This window comes from Zingiber officinale, chromosome 3A (genome assembly GCF_018446385.1).
Source record: "Zingiber officinale cultivar Zhangliang chromosome 3A, Zo_v1.1, whole genome shotgun sequence".
Taxonomy (NCBI): Eukaryota; Viridiplantae; Streptophyta; class Magnoliopsida; order Zingiberales; family Zingiberaceae; genus Zingiber; species Zingiber officinale.
In genome coordinates, this window is record NC_055990.1 from 17,134,152 (window position 1) to 17,149,235 (window position 15,084).

Genomic DNA, 15,084 nt, shown 5'->3' on the forward strand with positions numbered 1-15,084 from the left:
ACTAGAGTACTTATCTTCCATTGATCAGGCATTCTTTTCGTTTTCAATATTATGTTAAATAATTTTGTAAGTCATTCAATACCTTGTTTCCCTAAGCACTTCCATACCTCTATCGGAATATCATCTGGTCCAACGGCTTTTCCATTGTGCATCTCATTTAAAGTTTGTTCATTTGAATTTACAATTAAAATTAAAATTTCTATGCTCATTTGACCTAATTAAATTACCTAAGTTAAGTTGGTCACCTAAACCTTCATTAAAAAGTTGATGAAAATACCTCTTCCACCACTCTTTTATTTCTCCATCATTTACTAATACTCTATTACATTCATCTTTAATACATTTTATTTGGCTAAGATCTCTTGTTTTCCTTTCTCTCACTTTAGCTATTCTATAAATATCCCTTTCCCCTTATTTTGTATCCAATTTTTGATATAACCGTTCAAAAGTTTCATTTTTTACTTCACTCACTACTTTCTTAGCTTTTTTCTTGGCTATTGTATAATTTTTTAAGTTTTCCTCGTTCTTACAAATATATAATTCCTTATAAGCTATTCGTTTTTCCTTCACTTTCTCTTGTACTTTCTCATTCCACCACCAAGATTCTTTACTTAGTGGTGCATATCCCTTTGATTCACCGAGTACACTCTTAGCTACTATTTTCAACTTTGATACTATCTTATCCCATGTTGTATTAGAGTCATCGTATATTTCACCTAATGCTTGTACTTCTACCTTCTCCTTAAATATATTTTGTTTCCCATCCTTTAACTTCCACCACTTAATTCTAAGAATTGTATATATTTTCTTTCTATTGATACTATGTTTGAGGCGTATATCCAACACTACTACCCTATGTTGGGTAGTTAAGTTTTCTCCGGGGATGACTTTGCAATCTTTACAAATCTTTCTATCCTTCTTCCTAACCATAAAAAAGTCAATTTGCGATTTATTATTCCCACTTTTGAATGTGACTAAGTGTTCTTCTCTTTTCTTAAAAAACGTATTAGCTAATATAAGGTTATATGCTATCGCAAAATCTAATATAGTTTTCTCTTCCTCATTCCTCGTTCCAAACTCATAACTCCCATGTACTCTCTCATATTCCTCATTTTTCACTCTGACATGCCCATTTAGATCACCTCCTATTAAAATCATTTCACTTGGTGGAATATTTTGTAATATTTCATCTAAGTCCTTCAAAAACCTTGATTTGGTAGCTTCATCTAATCCTACTTATGGTGCATATACGCTAATTATGTTTATAGTTTCTTTCGTCACTATTATCTTAAAGGCTATAATTCTATCCCCTTTTCTAACTACTCCTACAACTTCATCCTTTAACAAATTATCTACAATGATACCCACTCCATTTCTTATTTTACTCTTTCCAGTGTACCATAACTTAAAACTCGAGTTCTCTATCATCTTTGCCTTCCCGCCTATCCATTTTGTCTCTTGTATACACAAAATACTAATTTTTCTCCTAATTATCATATCTACTACCTCCATTGATTTACAAGTGAGAATTCCTATATTCCATGTTCCAAATCTTAGATTATTAGTTTTCCTATCATATTTGTTCTTATCTAACCTATGGTGTGAGAACTTTTGCCTATTTAACACTACACCCAAGTTCTCATGGAGATGTAGCGGTACTTGCTGAGACGTTACAGTCGGACCCTGTAACGCGAACTCTTGCATATTTATCACTACACCCGAGTTCTGGAGATGTAGCGGTCCTTGCCGAGACGTTACAGTCGAACCCTGCAACGCGTTCCTTCCGGGGAACAACCTAGCATTAACACAATAGTTTAATGGATTCATTCATTGAATATTTGTCATAGTTTGACGTTGCCTGGCAACCTAACGCAACCCTCCTCCTTTATCCAGGCTTGGGACCGGCCATGACCGGTTATCATGGGCGGAGTTAGATATATATATATAAGATTAAAATTTTTAATTTTGTGTTACGGATTAAGCGGGTCAAACCCACCAACCTATTGAATTTTCCACTTTCGTTTTTAAGTTTTAGAATTTTTTTCTCAACATGCGGGTCAACCCAAGCTCGTCGCGAGCCGACTAACACATACCCGCCTTTAAATAAGTTTTTAAAATTTCAACCAACCTGCTCAAATTATTTGGCAAGGCAGATCAACCTGATGAACCCAACCCAAATTGATGGCTCTATCCGTGCCTATTGTTAAGCTCGAGCGACACGTCCGGCTCGTCATCGGGCTCGTGCGAGTGGTCCGAACTCGTCACGGCGTGTTGACACCTCACTTGTGCAGTGTCGGTCCGAGCAAAACGGCGAGATTTCTAACCTAATGGCGACGGCGGCGACAGTAGCCTACGTTGACTTTTGACCGCCTAAAATACTCCCTTTGATCCAAGCGGTGTGGTTGATGTCGGCCTCCCGAAAAGGCGATGCCTAAGCGGCCGCCTCAGTCGTCATTTAGAACACTTGTAACAAATAGCCTTGTTCCTTTTCTCTGTGTGTATTTGCTCCTATTCACTCCAAGCTTTAAATGGAACTATGCAATTGCCATATAGAGCCGTTCAATGAAGGGTAGAGTTGTCAAGTATGGCATGAACAATGGCTTCAATGAATGACAAGTCAACTGGAGCGGTGTGTTTAAAATGATGGCCCTCTGATGAATGACATGTCAACCAAAGGGTCTGTCTCTATTGATATCCTATGTGAGAACTCTTTTACAGTTAATTCCATATGGATATTAATGTAATGGGGCCTCTATAACAAAATTTCTTCAATTTGCATTTTCTCCCTTGAGGTTGAGACTAAGTTCCAAGCAACAGAAATAGTTTACGAGGAAGAGGATGTTGGGAAAAAATGAATTAATAATAATTTGTGAGGACGAGGATGTCAAGACAAAGGGAAAACGAGCATTTAAAACTTAGGAGGAGAAGAACATTTTCATCGATGATCAATTTGACCTCCTCTTCCATTCTAATTGATACCTTAAATGGTGATCCCCTTCTAACTCAGTATGTCCAGTTTATATGGCCCAGCTACTTGCAGGCTAATTGACACGCCCCACAATCCACAAGACCCAATAACCCATTAAGGTTTTGAACCACAATCTTATGAACAGTCAATGGTGGTATGAGTATCTAATTTTTGGTATTAAACTCTAACTCTACTATGGTTTACTTTCTTCTCCTATATTTTACTATTCTATTCCTTCCATAGCATCATGGTGACTTAGAGGTGTTTAGCTAAACTTATTAAAAACAGCTTATAAACTCGTACAGTTTATAAGTTGTTTTAGGAGCTTATAAGTTGTTAGATTTTATTTTAAAAATAAGTTGTTAAAGTGTTTGGGTGAACTTATTACAATCAACTTAAAGATATTGATGTGTTTGGTATTATAAGATCTTTTTATTAACAAAATTATCAAAAAAGGTATAATACTATTAATAGAGGATTTTGAGATTTTTATTAATAGAGGGTTTTGGGTGAATTTCTGCACCGGGGAGAGAAAATTAGAAAGAGACGTTAGCGGAGAAGATGACACAACGTTGGAAGAAAAGTCGACGGAGATAAAAAGATATTAGGCTTATAAAAATTTATGGAGGATAAGATGGGGATTTATGAAATTATATAAGAATATTTTAGAAAAATAAATTATTAAAATAAGATATTTTTTAAAAAAGTAGGGTCTTCCATACTTTTTTAAAAACAACTTATAAGCTCCAAAACAGCTTATTTTGACAGCTTATAAACTGTTTGAAAAAAAATTTACCAAACAAATTTGAAGAGCTTATAAACTCCAAAACAATTTATAAGCTGTTTTAGAGAGCTTAAAAGCTCAGCCAAACACCCTCTTAAGCATCGAAGGAACTGAACTTCATTGGGTAACTCTGGTGCATTGACATGTTTGGTATAAAAAAAGTTTATTAGGAACGATGATTCATTTTTCCCAACTAAAGCATCGAAGGAACTGAACTTCACTGGGTAACTCTGGTGCATTGACATGTTTGGTATAACAAACGTTTATTAGGAATGATGATTCAATTTCCCCAACTAACCCTGTGAACTAATAATACCTAACGCACATATAACATAGCACATAATTAACAAAATTAATGCATCAAGAATTTAAAACACCAAACAAAAAGAAGTTCCAAAGGTTCAACATAGTCGTTGTGAAGCATACCTATAGACTGATGGCAATTCTGCCATTGCCTATATCATCATCACAGTAGTGATCCTTACTCTGGAGAACAGGGAAAAGACACATTTGATTAAACATCAACTTCCAAAGTAGTTTCCACATTAGAGGGCAACAACCGACTTATGTGACAAGATATGACTAGCATCAAGTCAAAAAATGGAAGAGATTTTACTTAATTAGAAGTCAACGAATGGCATGGCTGCACATCCAGTTGGACAATAAGATTGCAATACACTCTCCTATAATTATGACTAAACATCAAGATCTCCATATTCATTTCTAAAGTAAAAAAAAATCTATCTGATTCAAGTACTTGAATCGATAATCATTAACAATATGGCAAATTGATGATGATGCATGTCGGAGCCATAGAAGCACTTGTCTCATATCCTGATATATGAAAGATTATCTGGCAAGAACACCGGATAAAACAAGGATGAAACTTCTGGTCTAAGCTTTGGCTCAATTTAACCAATCAAATTTTGTGTTTGCTTCAAGAAACTAGGCAGTAAATACTCCTCTCTTTCTTGTTATGAGATAATCTCAAAAGGAATCCATCAAGAATTTATCAAAGAATGTGTCATGAGATTGGATTCCTTAACCATGCAGGGGAGTGTTTCTTAACTGATCAAGTTCCAATCCAAAGTGAATAGCCAGATCCCTCCTCCCTCCATCAAGGAGAGTGTCTTTTACCTTACTATACAACTGGCCAGGAGGTCTGATTCCCCTATCCAGCATCTCTTGGAAGTACCTGCAAACATCATCTAACCTATTCATGGAGCAGAATCCATTGATCATTGTTGAAAACATGTGCATACAAGGAGGTATTCCTTTTTCATTCATTTGATTCCATACTTTTATCGCCATGTCAATTCTTTCAACAGTACAAAACATGTTGAGCATCATTGAGTATGTGTTTAATTGGGGCTCGCAACCAAATTTATTTTCCATACTCTGAAAATTTGCATAAGCCTCTTCTATCTTTTCAGCTTTGATAAGATGCTGAAGTACAATTTCAAGGGTACGAGCATTTGGACCAATACCACACTTCTTCATCTCTACAATCATTCTGAAAGCATCCTCGAACTTCAGGACCCAGCAATAGGAACCCACAACAGCATTGTAAGTTGGTAACTCAGGGGGAGACCCATTAGCTTTGGAAAGCTCAAAATACTTAAGGGCTTCATCCAATCTCTTCTCTGAACCAAGTCCATTAATGAGAGAACAATAGATGTGAGGGCTTGGCTTGCAATTGTTTGCTTCCATCTCATTAAAGATCTTTATAGCATCATCACACATTCCAGACTTGCAAAAGGCATTTATTATTATGCCATAAGTCACAACATCAGGTACAATGCCCTCATCCAACATTTTTTGATATGCTACTCTTAAGCTGGCCAAATCACGAACAAGGCCCCAACCTTCCAAAAGAATGGTGTGGGTCTTAAGATCAGGTATAAACCTCTTTGTTCTCTTCATTTCATTACAAATCTCCTGAGCCTTTTTAACATTTTTAGACTTGCTAATTGTATCTATTAAACTGTTATAATCAGATAATTCTGCTTTCAATCCAAACAATGACATCTTTTCAAATGACTCAACTGCTTCCTTCAACTTCTTAGCTCTGACATATCGCCTGATTATCAATGTGAATGTTTCTCTCTTCAGCAAACCTCTGCGCATCATAATATCCACCAAGTTCCATATCAACCTAAACTGCTTGATCTTTCCGAGTGCTTCAATTAGGTGGTGGAAGATTTCTGAAGTATACACGAAACCCTTCTGCTTCTCAGCCCAACTAAAGAAATAGTGTGTAATCATCCCTGCATTACTAAGTCTCTTCAACACTTCGGCTACCAAAGTTGGAGAGACACTTATTCCAGCTTCATCTAGACTAGAATTTATGTTCAAATTTGGCTGGTTGGACAGTATCTTACAAATTCTTTCAGCTTCCTCACAGATTTTGGCACAAGAATTTGGCGTCTCACAGTCAGTAACGGGCTCGACAACAAATTTCGTTTCCAGTGAATTGTGATCGAAAGACTTCAACCCACCCGCTACAAATTGTCGGCCATCTACTTGACATATCTCCTTCTTCGAAGGATTTACCTGTGTGCTCTCTGCTGAATCACACAAACTGTGAATATGTTTACTATAAGTGACTGCAATATCATGATGACCAGCTGCAGAGCGATAAGATTTGAAAATTCTCGGTTTTGCAACTTTTGCAAGTGACCGATATAGGTAAATCAAAACCATCTGTAATCTGAGTGCAAAGAATCATGCGGGATTAAAAAAGATATTCAACCATTCCAGTTGATGAGAAGGAAAAAAAGAACCTCTTTTATGAAAAAAGTAATCAGTATGAGAGAAGAACCTTCGAACGAAATCAAGGCAGAACACTAATAGGATGATTTCCGCTGGAAATGGCGAGTGCAGAGCAAGGAGATTAAAAGGCCAGTAAAATTATGCTGCGGCGACGGGGACCGCGAGAGAGGCGGGCAGTCAGCGCCGCTGCCGCTCGCCGTCGGTAACGATGGAAGGGAAATGTTTAGGGCTCGAATCGTCGTCGATTGAGCCGATGGGCCGAGCAATTGTAGCCCAAGGCATTATACGCATAGATAGATAGCTTGTGTGGAAATTTTATTTTAGCCCTCGGATTTTACCCATTTTCCAAAATATTTTCGAGGTTTGACCGTTGAGTATGCATCTCCCTTGCAAAATGTGTAAAAAACAATTATATGAAATCCTTTGACATTTTGCATAAGTTTACACATGCAATATTAGATACCTACACGTCTTGCACTTAGCACAAGTCTAAGCGACCGCGAACTTAAGCGAAACAACCCTTTACGGTTCCATCCAAATTTACCTCCTACTTAACTTATGTTTGGACAATCTCGTGTGTTACTATGATTCATGCCTTGTGCATATACCTAATAGACTGGATCAAAGGAACAACGTCTCAATCCTTATGTCCAACCTTGCCATCAATTTTAAGAAGCTAACAATAGGATTGTAAATGAGTAAAATTTTATGTTGTTTAAGCTTATATAATAAGGTACAAATCAAATTGAGAATAACTAAGTAATTAAAATGATTATTTAATCTTGGTTTGATTTCTTTTTAATAAATTTGAGCTTGAGTTTGATCTTGATTTTTAGAAATTATTGAGCAAATTTATTTGATTATTTAAAACTTTTATATTTAAAATAATTTTGGTCAGTGAAGTTGATATTACAAGCCTATTTGTTCCTTTTGAAAAATTATTTATCTATTGATTAGTTTGGTAAAAACTTGATTGATGAATATAATTTAGAAATTTTGTTCATATGTACAATTTCATGAATATTGTTAGTGGATAATCCATCATCTTTGTTTATGAATATTATTAACGAGTTACATATAAATGTATTCAAGTTTATTTATTTAATTTAATAATTTGTTCAAGCTTATTCATATAATTAACCTTGTATATATTAAATGAATATAGATAAACTCTTACTAAATCAAATATAAAATTTGCTCATAAACGTTTGATTGACTAATAATACTAAAGATGAGTCAATCTCTTTGCAATCTCACCACCATCACCGGCGGAAGCGAGGGGGCACGAGGGGGTGCGGAAGCACCCCCTTGCTTTTGGGGGAAAAAATGAAGGTGTAATTGTGATTAAAAACAATAAAGGGTATAATTGTAATTTTTCAAGCTTATTGGACTTTTTCCTCAAAAGTGTCATTAAAAAAACCTTTCCTTTTCTCATTGCCCGATCCCTTTTCCAGTAGCCGAACCTTTTTCCAAGCCAACCCTTTCCTCTTCAAACCAAAAATCTTAATCGTGCTAAGAGATCTCATTGTTTCTCCCTCTCCTCAAATCGTTGTCCTCATCTTTGTCGCATCTTCACTTCATTGATGCCTTACGCCACTACTTTTCGCATGTTCCATGGACGTCGCTGCCACTATGCTCCGCCATCGATCCTTCACAACAAGTAAAATCCCTTCAATTTTAGGTGAATCTTGTTCTTTATTTCATATAATTCCTTATTTCATGATTTATATTTGGTAGTGCTACAATTGTTATGTTAATTGCATAAATCAATATTTTTGATGAATTGACATAGGTTATGGAGAAATTTTTAAAATAAAGTGTTAGGTCTTTTAAGGGTTCTATGGAAGAAAATAGTAAGAAAAAATATTCTCGCGTTGAATTCAACCCGGATGATGTAGTTAGTAACCTAGGGTTATGCAAACCAATTAATGAATTTGATGTTTCTATTAGAGATTAGATTCGAAATGAATATTTGATAAGAGAATTGTCAACCATTTGATCATAGTTATCCCCAAAGATAATTTGGTAAAGAACATAGAAGTTTTCAAATTGCTTGGTTTATACAATTTTCATGGTTAGAGTACAGCATATCAAAAGATGTAATTTTTTGTTTTTGGTGTTATCTCTTTAAAAATTCTCATAGAAGATGTCGAGTTGGAGATAAGACATTTACTAATTCAAGGATGAATAATTGGAGAAAAGTAATGGAAGTATTTAATACGCATATTGGTGGTGTAGCTAGTGCTCACAATGATGCAAAAACACAACTTGAGACATTTCAAAATCAACGATAAAGTGTGTCACATTTGCTACAAGCACATGGGGCATGGAATGGAGGTTGCATATCGCATTCGATTAACACCAACTTGGATGTTACATGCTTTCTTTTGAAACAAAGTTTGTCTTTTCGTGGGCACGACGAGACATTGAGTTCCTTAAATAAAGGTAACTTTTTTTAATTGATTGAGTGGTATACCCAGAGAAATGACAAGGTTGCCAAGATAATGAATGAGAATGCCCCTGAAAATAATTAAATGAAGCCTCCAACAGTTCAAAAGGATTTAACACAGGCTTCTGCTTCGTTTGGTTGTCAACCAGCATTAAAACTATGACAACTATTCAATTAATGAATCTATTAAACTATTGTGTTAATGCTAAGTTATTCCCCAGAAGGAATGCATTACAGGGTCCGACTGTAATGTCTCGACAAGGACCGCTACATCTCCAAAACTCGGGTGTAGTGCTAAATATATAAGAGTTCACGTTGTAGGGTTTGACTGTAACTTAACAGTAAGGAGCGTTACATCTCCATGAGAACTTAGGGTGTAGTGTTAAATACATGAGAGTTCTCACACTATAGATTGGATAAGAACAAATATAATAGAAAAACTAATAATCTAAAATTTGGAACATGAAACATAAGAACCCTCACTTATAAATCAATGGATGTAGTAAATATGATAATTAGGAGAAAAATTAGTATTTTATGCGTACAAGCGACAAAAATGAATAGGCGAGAAAGCAAAACTGATAGAAAATTTGGGTTTTTAGTTATAGTACACATGAAAAAGTAAAGCATGAAATGGAGTAAGTATTATTGTAGATAATTTATTAAAGGATAAAGTTGTAGAAGTAGTTAGAAAAGGGGATAGAATTATAGCCCTTAAGATAATAGTGGCGAAATAAACTATGAACATAATTAGCAAATATACACTGCAAGTAGGATTATATGAAGCTACCAAATCAAGGTTTTGGGATGACTTAGATGAAATATTATAAAATATTCTGTTAAATTAAATGATTTTAATAGGAGACAATCTAAATGGGTATGCCAGAGTGAAAAATGAGGAATATGAAAGGGTACATGAGAGTTATGGATTTGAAACGAGAAATGAGGAAGGGAAAACTATATTAGATTTTGTGATAATAAATGACCTTATATTAGCTAATACATTTTTTAAGAAAAGAGAATAACACTTAGTCACGTTCAGAAGTGAAAATAATAAATCACAAATTGACTTTCTTATCGATAGAAAAAAGGATAGAAAGATTTGTAAAGATTGCAAGGTCATTCCTAGAGAAAGCTTAACTATCCAATATAGGTTAGTAATGTTGGATATATGCCTCAAACATAATATTAATAGAAAGAAATATATACAGCTCCTAAAATTAAGTGGTGGAAGTTAAAAGATGTGAAGCAAAATGTATTTAAGGAGAAGGTAGGAGTACAAATATTAGGTAAAATATACGGTAATTCTAATTTGACATGAAATAAGATGATATCAAAGTTGAAAATAGTAGTTAAGAGTGTACTCGGTGAGTCAAAGGGGCATGTACCACTAAGTAAGGAATCTTGATGGTGGAATGAAAAAGTATAAAAGAAAGTAAAGGAAAAAAAATGAATAGCTTATAAGGAATTATATATTTGTAAAAATGAGAAAAACTTAAAAAAATATAGCTAAAAAAGAAACTAAGAGAGTAGTAAATGAAGCAAAGAATGAAATTTTTGAACGATTATATCAAAAATTTGATATAAAAGAAGGGGAAAGAGACATTTATAGAATAACTAAAGTGAGAAAAATGAAAACAAGAGATCCTATCCAAGTAAAATGTATTAAAGATGAATGTAATAAAGTACTAGTAAATGATGGAGAAATAAAAGAAGGGTGGAAGAGGTATTTTCATCAACTTTTTTATTGAAGGTTTAGGTGTCAACTTAACTTAAGTAATTTAAATTGGTTAAATGAGCATAAAAATTTAAATTTTTATCGTAGAATTCAAACTTAAAAGTAGAATAAGTTTTAAATGGGATGTATAATGGAAAAGTCATTAGACCAGATGATATTTCGATAGAGGTATACAAGTGCCTAAGGAAACAAGGTATTGAATGACTTACAAAATTATTTAACATGATATTGAAAATAAAAAAAATACCTAATCAATGAAGTATAAGTACTCTAGTTTCCTTATATAAGAACAAAGAAGACATACAAAATTATACAAACTAGAGGGGTATTAAACTAATGAGTCGTACCATAAAACTTTAGGGAAAAGTAACAAAAAAAGATCAAGGAATGAGATCAGGGTAACCGAAAATTAATTTAGATTTATGCTGGGAAGGTCGACAATAGAAGTTATACATCTTCTTAGATAATTAATTAAAAAAATATCAAGAGTAAAAATAAGATCTACACATGATATTTATTGACTTAGAAAAAGCTTATGACAGAGTCTCAAGAAAAATTATATGGAGAATTCTAGAAAAGAAATGTATTAACATAACATATATTGAATTAATTAAAGATATATACAAGGATATAATGACTAGAGTAAAGACTTCAAGTGGAGTAACTGAAGCATTTCTAATAATGATAGGGTTACATCAAGGATCAGCTCTAAATCTCTATCTTTTTATACTAATTATGGACAAACTCACTACACACATTTAAGACACAGTACTGTGGTGCATGTTGTTTGCAGATGATATTATTTTGGTAAATGAAACAACTGAAGGAGTAAATACTAAACTAGATCTTGGCGAAAAATACTAGAAGGAAAAAGTTTTAATATTAGTAGAATAAAAACAAAATATATAGAATTTATGTTTAACAATATTAGATATAATGAGATAATTGTTAAGATAGGAGATGATGAGTTATTCGTAACCGAAAACTATAGATATTTAGGATCATTTTTGTAAAATGATGAAGAGATTGAGAGAGATCTCTTACATAGAATACAAGTAGGATGGTTGAAATGGAGGAGAGCGCTGAGTGTTTTATGCGATTGTAAAGTACCTCTAATATTTAAAGGAAAATTTTACAAAATTGCAGTTAGACATGTTATGTTATATGGAGTTGAATATTGGGCTATGACTCGAGAACATGAGCAAGAGATAAGAGTTGCCTAGATGAGGATGTTAAGGTTGATGTGTGGGCAAACGAAAATGGATAGAATAAAAAATGATAGCATTAGAAAGAAAGTCAGAGTTGTATCTATTAAGGGAAAACTCTAACAGATACATTTAAAATGGTACAGGCATGTCCTAAGACTATGATAAATGCTTCAGTTAGATGATGTGAAACTATCACAAACATGCATATCAAATTAGAAAGAGAAAGACCAAAAAAAACTTGGTTATCAAAAATAAAATAAGATAAAATTTATTTAAGTATAGATGATGATATAATAGGAGATAGAGCTTAATGGCATAAAAAGATCTATATAGCCGACCCCACCTAGTGGGATAAGGCTTAGTTGTTATTATTATACTGCTGAAGTCACAAATGTCATTCCTAATGATACAAAAGCCAATATATTTTCTCTTGTGATTAATAAGTGTCGAGACATTTTAGTCAAAGAGCAAATGTGTGTTATTTTAAGATACATGAACAAACATGGATGTGTTATTGAAAGATTTCTTGCTATTGTACATGTGTTTGACACTTCTGCTATTTTTTTGAAGAAGGCTACTGATGAATTGTTTGCAAAACATAAGTTGTCATTATCAATATTGAGAGGTCAAGGATATGATTCAAATATGCGAGGTGAGTATAATGGATTGACGACTCTCATATTGAAGAAAAATTCAACTACAAGGTATGCCCATTGTTTTGCTCACTTGTGTCAGCCATTTGCATGTCACGTGGCACATCAAATTAATTAATATTGAAACTCATTAAACTTAAGACAAGTGTTGTAGTAACGAATCCCAAGTCATATTTTTCTAAGGGTAACTAATTAATGTGTGCAAATTCTAGTATTGATTCAAATTGAATTCTATTATTACAAGGTCTATTAGGCATTTCTCTTCAGCCACATACACTTTTAGAAACTGAAATAGCATCCAATTCACAATTACAATTAATTCAATAATTAATTTGATCACCAAATCTTCAATTCATTCCCACAATCAACAAAATTAAACAGAGGTAAACAATAAGGAAATTAAGTGATTCATTCAACATTCAAACTCAATCACAGTCATTAAAATATGATATCTAAATCAAGAGTTTGATCACACATTCAAGGATTAAAACTAAATACTAGTTAGTATAAACCGACACATGGAATCCAAGACAAAAACTAGATTACAAACTAATCACATAGCTAAACAAGATTCGGATTGCCAGAAGTTGAACACATTCAGAATGCAAATGCTAAAGAATCAAAATCAAATTACAAAAACAGGAAGTATGCTAAATCGGATGTGGATTACAAAAATCTGAAGGAAATTGATAGCAAGCTAAGAAATCAAACGGAAATTACAAACTAACTATCAGATCATCAGATCTGAGCCAATTTGTGAACAATTCAGATAAGAAAACAACAATAAAAACATCTCACAGCCAAAACTGGAACTAAACCTCTTCTTCCCTGCCGTGAACAGAAATGCTATCAAAAACCTCCCTTCAAGCATTCAACAACTCATCTCTAGCCTCCAACTATCAACAGAGGATGCTCACAGCCCTTGGAAACCTCCCCTCAAACTCACAACCATCTGGTAATCCCAACAACTGAAGAACAGAGCATGGATTCCGAAATTGCCCAAACTAATGCGATTGATCATATCGCACCAATTTAGCTACGGAATGAGAGTCGGAAGAAGATCAGAGACCTCAAGAAACCTCCCTTGAAGCATCTTTTGATTGCGAAGATCGCTGGTCAAGAAAACTCCCTTGAATAGGATCACGGTGATAAACAGAATCAAGACGCGCCGAGAAACCTCCCTCTATCACTCTCTGATCACTGAAAGATGGACGCCGGAAGCTGGAGATTGTCGTCGAAGAAGAAGCTTGCCCTCGGATCTGGAGATTGGAATGGAAGCTTCGGCGACGAAGAAGATGGACAGTGGTGGCAATCGCGAAGCCGAGCTCACTGTACACTGTAGCTTCTCGCGGGTTTTAAACCCTCCTCAGATTAAATCGGACGGTCTAGATTAACTCAAGCTTGATCAACGGCTGTGATGTCTTCATATCTAGATTAAAACCTCTGGATCTTCATCAACGGTCGAGATCTGCTACTCATTAGGTCGGATGAACCAGACAACACCATAATGTAAATCCAAAATAAAATCATCACGCAAAAGGTCTATCGAAGACCACAATCATAGAGACAGGTTTACGAGCAACTTCTTCTTTCACGTATTCTAAAAATAGCTCATATGTCTTCGACAAAGGAAATTCTTCCGGCAACATATCCCTAACGTATTCCTCTTGTTGGATTGAGTCACACGTGAGAGGGGGGTGAATCATGTGATCTCAAAATTTATTTTTTTTGGATTTGAAATCAAAGTAAAGTGCAGTGGAAAAGACGAAAGTGAAAAGCAAGTAAAAGACACGAACACAAGCGGTTTTTACTTGGTTCAGAGCTTTCGGCGACTCTTACGCCAAGATCTAGGTCTCACAAACCTATTGACGGATAATCCACTAAATGCCTCTTTCGTAACCACCAGAAGAAGAGATTGAGTACAAAAAGATTGGAGAAGTATAACACGCTACACTTCCCGTTTGTAGAAATTAAATGCTATACAAAAACTTTAGTTAACAAATAATGTCTAAAGTTTGTCGGCTCAAGCTCGGTATTTGGTCATCTTCTTGACGACAGTCGAGTGTAGCAGAGTCGTAACAGAGTAGCAACAGAAAGCTGGAGTAGTCAAAAAGTCGTTTAGACGCAGAGAAGCTCGTATATAGATTCTTGTTGAAGCTTGGGTTGAGAAGCCCTTATAAGGGCTATGGAAGGCACCTTCAAGGACATTGAAGGCACCTCCTACTTGAGAAATCTGATCCCAACTTTGTTGTGCCTTGTCTGTGATGAGGTCCAACATTTATCCTGTGGAATGCGCTTTCAACAGCACTAAAAGCGCCTTCTATGAACAGTAGGAAGGCACCTTCCTTCATTTACAAAGCACCTCGGGCACTGTTCACCAAAGACCTTTGTGCTTCTTTTATCCTACAAAACATGTTAGTTCAATAATACAAGGTGTTCCCTATAAAATAAAATTAGCACAATCATAGTAAAGAGTAGTAATTAGATTCTGTTTCTCCAAAATCAGAATCTA

At 34.7% G+C, this 15,084-nt stretch overlaps 1 protein-coding gene across 2 annotated transcripts; it reads right to left on the minus strand.

Annotated features, from left to right (window-relative positions):
- Nucleotides 1-4,350: 4,350 nt before the first annotated feature.
- On the minus strand, nucleotides 4,351-6,775 carry LOC122051203 (pentatricopeptide repeat-containing protein At1g71060, mitochondrial-like). Of its 2 annotated transcripts, none has more exons than XM_042612191.1 (2): nucleotides 6,574-6,775; nucleotides 4,351-6,455 (listed from the first exon to the last, which is right to left on the minus strand). In XM_042612191.1, the coding sequence occupies exon 2, from the start codon at nucleotides 6,453-6,455 to the stop codon at nucleotides 4,794-4,796; it is 1,662 nt and encodes a 553-aa protein (XP_042468125.1). In that variant the 5' UTR covers nucleotides 6,574-6,775; the 3' UTR covers nucleotides 4,351-4,793. The 2 variants fall into 2 exon arrangements, with proteins under 2 accessions (XP_042468125.1, XP_042468124.1); XM_042612190.1 differs by having other exon boundaries at nucleotides 4,351-6,462.
- Between the last annotated feature and the right edge of the window lie 8,309 nt (nucleotides 6,776-15,084).

What these genes read in the sequence shown, in the direction of transcription:
- LOC122051203 (XM_042612191.1), bottom strand. Translation starts at nt 6,455, where the DNA reads ATGGTTTTGATTTACCTATATCGGTCACTTGCAAAAGTTGCAAAACCG.